Genomic DNA, 6,608 nt, shown 5'->3' with positions numbered 1-6,608 from the left:
CCGCAGGAGACAGGGTAGGGATATATACACACACACACACACACACATGCACACTCACTCTCTCTCTCTCTCTCTCTCACACACACACACACACACACACACACACACACACACACACACACACACACACTTGCACATACTATATCTGATACATACTGCACATGCACATTTCATTTTAGTTGTGAGTGCTTTTCCTGCAGAGTCCAGCACAGCCACCCACTAGCCTGAACTGCAGGAATCGATTCCCATAATGGTAGAATTGCTTAATTAGATTCTCAGCTTGTAAAGGAGTCTAGCTCACAAGTAAGCATCAGCCCTGCCATGGGGCTGATGGGGAAATCAGTGATCCAGTCCAGACAGGATGTTTCCCTCTCCCACCTCCCGCCAGTGTGTTTGCATGGCTGAGTGGACAGTGCCCACCAATGACAACTCCATCCCTCCAGAGAGGCTTTCACGGTGGATATAGTTAGTGTGGCATAGAGTGTTTGCAGATGTAAAAATAGGTTGCGGGAGTGTGAGCACTGGCTCCTGCTTTAAGTGGGGGGAGTGCTAAAGCTGTTTGTGTGTGGTGGGGATGGGGGGTAATATGGGCTTTCACGCTGGCTTGCACGAGAGTGAGCTGTCTGCCAGGCACAGAGGGAGGTTTTATCAGTTAGCTCAGATAATTTAACGCTTTTCACACTCTGGGATTAGATCGCCATGAGACACCTTGTCTGTCTGCGCTCTCTCCTTCCTACTTGTTCTGTCTACTTCTGGCCCTCTTGCATTCTTATCATTCTCACTCTTTTGCTCAGATCCCTTATCCTTTTCTCCTGGCTGAAGCTCTTAACTATGCATTCTCATGCATCTTATTATTCATCAGTTATTCATACCATGTTTCATATTAAATGTCAGTGGAAATGTTGTCATTTTTGTATTATTGTTGTTGTTGTTGTTGTTGTTGTTGTTGTTGTTTTCATTTAAAAAACAAATTTTTATATATATATATAATTTATTTTTATTTATTTTTTGGATCTGAGCCATGGCCCTGTCCATACGCCCTGTTCAGAAGGTGCTTACCTGCATGCAGAGGTCAGCGCACTATGCCAGTTTGGGATCATTTAAGCCTCTATCACATTCAGTTTATCCCCTTCACATTTCAAGGGCACTTGACATTCTCACAGTCCAAACATGCACTTTCCTAAAATGCCATCTTGAGGAGGAGCCTCCTGGTGAATGGATGGGTTTTGGACTGATCTGATCTCCACGCCGCCTGGCCATCTGGGCACACTGTCTGCAGCCCTCTTGCCTGCCTGACCTTTGCAGCAGAGGAGAGTGAGGGGTGGTTGATATCTGGGGGAGGTTAATATCAGGTGGGGACACTCAGCAGCATGGCCCTTGTACTTAGACTTACACAAGCTTTATGGATCCTTCCCCATATTGTCTGTTATTCCCTGTTGCTGTTTAAAATTGTCATTGTCAATAGTAACAGTGTAGCCCAGGGAATGTGTCATTTCTGCTGTATCCACATAGTGACTTTCCATCCAATGACTGGTCAAATGCTTCAGGAGCATTATGAAACTTCTAAGCCCCATTTTGTCTTTGCTGGTTAAACTTTCTTGAAGAGATCTTTTGATGCTCTTCTATTTCTGGGACTGTGATGCATAATGTGTGTGTGTGTGTCTTTTCTCTAGTAACCCTGTCTGAGTAATTTCATGGCCCACTCAGGCATGTGCACCCACACATCACTTTGTATTTGCTGCCTATTCTCTCCATGTACATTTATGAATTTAATGGATGCTGATTAGAGAATAGTAACCCACTTAAGGCTATGTACACATACATGGATCTTTATTTTTGCCTGCAGTTACATTTACAGGTGTCTGCATGCATGTGCACAGGCGCATGCCAGTTTGTGATAGTCTATGTTGTTTTGTTAGTCATTCTGTCTGGAATCAAGACTGCATGTGCTGGTAAGGCTCAGTCTTTACACAACTCTCCATTCTCATCCCTGTTAGAGGGAGTATGAAACTCACTCTATCCTGCTTCCTCTCTACCTGAAGAGCTCCTCTCAATGCACATCTGCCCCTCAAATGTTCATCGAGCTGTCCTTAAACTGATAGTTCTTCTCTCTGCACTCTGCCTGAGTGTCTGCCCATCCATTAGTGGAACAAGCCAACAAGCGCTGCAAGCCGATCCCCAGCGGGGGCAGACGTGCTTTTGAAGCCTAGTTTTATTATGTGCTTCCTCTTTAAAGTAATCAGTGCCGGATGACTCCTGATGTCTCGTACGCACTTGCTTTGTGCCTGTAAATAAGTGAGAGGCAGTGGTCTGTTTGTGTGCTGTGGGCCTGATGCTGTGGTGGGGAAAGGGAGAGAGAATGAGGGTAATGAGCCCCCTGCTTGCCTGAAAGTTTGTCTTTTACCTTGGCTTTTACCATGGGAGAGCATGAGTGGGTGGTGGGGGCACTCCCAATGTAACTCTACAATCCCCCTCAGACCCAGGCTGTGCCACACTGCCAAGCTTCTATTCCCAGCAATTAGATCTTGGATGGATTTGCCAGGTCAAGTGCCAGCCGTCAGCCTCTAGCCTGTGTGTGAGTAGCAACGGCAGCTTGTGCCAGTCTTCTGCTGGGTGGCAGGAGGTGCCAGGCAGGGGTTAGTGAGCCCACGCACCAGTCACAGCTTTGGCCAATCAGTATGTCACTGGTACCTCCTCAAATCCCACCCCTGCACATAGATCATATGTAAAGGTTGCACAGAAGGGGTTGTTTCTATGGTTTCAACATGCTTGGTAATTCGGAAGCAAGTTGCTTGGCCTTTCACTTGCTGTCTCTTTACTGCTGTTTATTTAAATGACCGGCTCAGTTGCTTTGTTTCTGGGTGAGAAACAGTTTGACAAATAACAGGGTACTTGTGACACGAGCATCATTCACTTGTTGGCAAACTGGACATGCCCTTGCCACCAGCACAGTGAGCATGTCAGCCAGGTTGACTGACGATGCCTCTGCCTTTCCCACAGACAAGTTCTGGTACTGCCGCTTGTCACCAAATCATAAAGTCCTGCACTATGGGGACCTGGAAGAGAGTCCTCAGGGAGAGGTGCCTCACGATTCTCTGCAAGACAAGTGTAAGTACAACTGCATGGCACTAGGGTAGGGAGATGAGCGGGTGAGAGTAGAATAGACCTGCCTAATTGTTCCTGTCTTCTTGGCAGTGCCTGTGGCTGATATCAAAGCCGTCGTCACTGGCAAGGACTGTCCGCACATGAAAGAAAAGGGAGCCCTGAAGCAGAACAAGGTGAGTGTATGCATGTGAGTTTGAGCGAGTATGTGCATATGTGCGTGAGTTTGTCCGCGTGAGTTTCTGCCTGAGTGAGTGTATATCGGTAGGATGGGAGCTTGGGTGGATATAACATGAGCTAGATTAGCTATGTATGTTTTGGTCACAGCCTGTGCTTGTCTGATAAACACCAGCTCATGTGACCTCTGAAGTATCTTTTTGTGGTCACCAGTGAAAACAGGCAAGTGGCAGCCTCTTCAGAATGACTTGATTCTGGAAGCTTTCAGCAAATATCTGAGGCTTTGGCTATAGATGTCAAAGACTCAGCAGATCACAAGCATAATGCACATTATCTTGTGCAAACCAAGCATTCTGAGAAAGGTGCTGAGCACAGTGTTGACTCCCTGCTGCCTTGGCCCCAGACCCGCAGAACCCCCCCACCCCCTACTGATAGAAGCCAATAAATGTTGTCTGGAAGACAAAACAGCACCACAGCTCCATGTCAGCTTTATAGCTCTGTACATGGCAGGATGGATGGGGCCCTCAGGGACAGCCTGGGGACACCCGCCCCATGCACACTCAGCTGCCACCATTTCTCCTGGAGGTGATGAGAGCCACCTGACTCTGGCAGGATCTGCTTACTAGCAGGACCTGCCTTCATTAGGATGCATGTTACATGATGTTCAACAAGCAGTTCACCTGCAGAATGATCAGAGGCTGGTTAGCAACAGTTACAGTGGGCTGTTTGTATATTGGCAGGAGTTACAAAGACTAGCTGGGCTTTGATATCTCTGCTCATGCATGTACTGGGAACAGTAAGCTTGAACAAACAAGACACTTCAGATGTACTTCTGTAGAAACAATGTGTTTTACATTTAAAAAGCTCATGTATAATCATCTTGGCACAGTGGATGAGTTTTGAGAAGGGAGGTTAGTCCAACATGGGTATGGTTTTGTACCCAGAATGATTGACTGACTATGGAAAGAAAATTTCCTTCTAGTGTCTGTCAGGAAATGAGCCATGGAAATGCTGTGTCCCATCCCAGTAAACGATGGAGTGCTCCCAGTGCTGATTGTCGTAACGCTGCCCCCGGTGGCCAGCAGGAGGCATGGCATGTGTGCATGCATACATGACGGATTAGCCATCTGTTGATGTAATATGCACTGAGGAAACGTGTGAAAGGCACACAGTAGGAGGTACACAACCTCAGCAGGCCCATTAGCCTCTGACTGATTCTCCCTTGTGCTCTGCATTACCATCTATCTATCTATCTATCTATCTATCTATCTATCTATCTATCTATCTATCTATCTATCTATCTATCTATCTATCTATCTCTCTATCTCTCTATCTCTCTATCTCTCTCTCTCTCTCTCTCTCTCTCTCTCTCTCCCCCTCTTCTCACTTCAGGAAGTGCTGGAGTTGGCCTTCTCTATCCTCTATGAGTCTGATGAATATTTGAACTTTATCGCTCCTGACAAGCATGAGGTAAAACAATCACTAGCAGGAGAAAAATTATTTGTAGACTTTTTTCGTCTTTCTGCTTTAATCTCTATATATGGCTTTAGTTTTAAAGTAAATGGGCATATTTACAATTGAGAACATTGTAAATATAGTTCACCAGTTAAAATTGTTAATCTAAGTGTCACTACACCCAAAATGTTACACACCTTTTTCTAGTTTTGTGTTGATTCCAGTATTGATCTGCATGTGTGTGTGACAGAACTGAAATGTTGAAATTTGTGATTGTCTTTTAGTACTGTGTGTGGACAGATGGGCTGAATGCTCTGTTGGGTAAAGAGATGACCAGTGAATTCACCCGCTCAGACCTGGACACTCTTCTCAACATGGAGATGAAGCTCCGCCTCCTGGACCTGGAAAACATCCAGATCCCTGAGGCCCCGCCCCCTATCCCCAAAGAACCTAGTAATTATGACTTTGTCTATGACTGCAACTAACTCCTCTGCTGGACCAAGTGAAATTTCTTAAATGAAAACTGAAAAAAAAAAAAACCTTTTAGAAAACTATTGACAAAGAACAAAAAACATGTTTTCTTTCCTTACAGTATACTTGCTAAGCTTTTTTTCTTTCTTTCTTTTTTTTTTACTTTTTTTTTTTTTTTTTTTTTAAAGTGTGTCTGATCACAGTTTGCTGGATTTATGTATTAGGCATTTGGGGTCACTGACCTAACCCTCCTGGTTGGAGGGACCCTACCTGTGCATGGGTCATCAGGTTGTAAAACTTTATCTCACAAAACTCACCCCTCCACTAGTCCACACCCGCCTAGATCACAGCCCCTGCCCCCACTCCTAATCTACGTCTCCTTCACGCACCCGCTCTGCTCGGTCGATCGCCCATTCCAGAGCCCTTCATTTTTATCCCCATCCATTCCGGCAGTTTGAGGTGGGCACGTCCCAGCTGAGCATGTGCAGAGCCGGAGACTTTTAGCTCGTAGCGCTCTGCACATCTCTGACTCATACAGGCGGCAGCTAACAGCACAAAACACAGGCTAGTGTAGTCCAAGTACATCCCCATGCTCTCCATGCTCCACAAACTGTAGACTGTTAATTGAATTGGGCAGTGTCATGATTGAGGCTGCCTCCCATATTTTATATTTGCCCTGCTTTGCGTGGGTATACCACCTATATTGGCTTAGCTGGCCATGTTACTATACCACAAGCTCACAAACACAGCCCCCCTTTTACTTGATAGCCACCAAACTTGTGGTAGACAGCTGTAACATTCCAAAGCAATACTGAGCTTCTGTTTTTGAAAGATGTAAACTTTAGTGACCTTTGTGCTGCCAAGTAGTCAGTATTATACAATTTTTGTGTGTCCCTTAAGGAATCTTTTTTTCCCTGGATCATCGGATAAATTTGATCATTCTTGGATAATTTAAATGATAAGTTAAATGATGAATCCTGTCATTGTTCTATTTGCTGTGTTTTATTTTATGTCTCATTTAATGTTCATGAAGAGCCCTAGATTATGCTGTTTACATTAAAGATCAATTCCCATTCAGCCTTCTGATTTCTTTTCTATCAGGATAATAGTTAACAGATCTACTCATTCTTCATTATTAAACAACTGGTACCTGTTGGTTCAATAGATTTACATTTATGTTTACATTTACATGTCATAACATTGTTTAGATGTTTTTGCCCACATCATTGTGCCAGTTGCTAGCTTGTTGTTAAGTGCCTTCCTCAAGGCCATCACGGGAGTAGCAGGATGTTTTCAGCTGGGATCAAACTCATTGGCTATCTTGTTCATCATTCACTGTTCATAGTTCAGTGAACACTGTGTGCTGATAAACGAAAGTAGCTAGCCAACTTGGACATTCAAAA

The 6,608-nt window shown here is 44.7% G+C and overlaps 1 protein-coding gene across 7 annotated transcripts in view; it reads left to right on the top strand.

Moving 5' to 3' along the window:
• elmo1 (engulfment and cell motility 1 (ced-12 homolog, C. elegans)) overlaps positions 1–6,282 on the top strand; it is a 61,153-nt gene extending 54,871 nt beyond the window's left edge. For all 7 annotated transcript variants that reach the window (XM_035528870.2, XM_035528874.2, XM_035528875.2 and 4 more), the window contains 5 exons: positions 1–14; positions 3,001–3,108; positions 3,196–3,278; positions 4,672–4,749; positions 5,019–6,282. The exon at positions 1–14 is cut by the window's left edge and continues 99 nt beyond it. In XM_035528870.2, coding sequence (XP_035384763.1) covers positions 1–14; positions 3,001–3,108; positions 3,196–3,278; positions 4,672–4,749; positions 5,019–5,219 — 484 coding nt within the window. In that variant the 3' untranslated portion in view covers positions 5,220–6,282. The remainder of the gene's footprint in view (positions 15–3,000; positions 3,109–3,195; positions 3,279–4,671; positions 4,750–5,018) is intronic.
• The last annotated feature ends 326 nt before the right edge of the window (positions 6,283–6,608 follow it).

Source organism: Electrophorus electricus, chromosome 2 (genome assembly GCF_041902795.1).
Source record: "Electrophorus electricus isolate QZ-2024a chromosome 2, ASM4190279v1, whole genome shotgun sequence".
Taxonomy (NCBI): domain Eukaryota; kingdom Metazoa; phylum Chordata; class Actinopteri; order Gymnotiformes; family Gymnotidae; genus Electrophorus; species Electrophorus electricus.
Note: the sequence above shows the minus strand (reverse complement) of the source record. Positions and strands in the feature narration are given on the sequence as shown.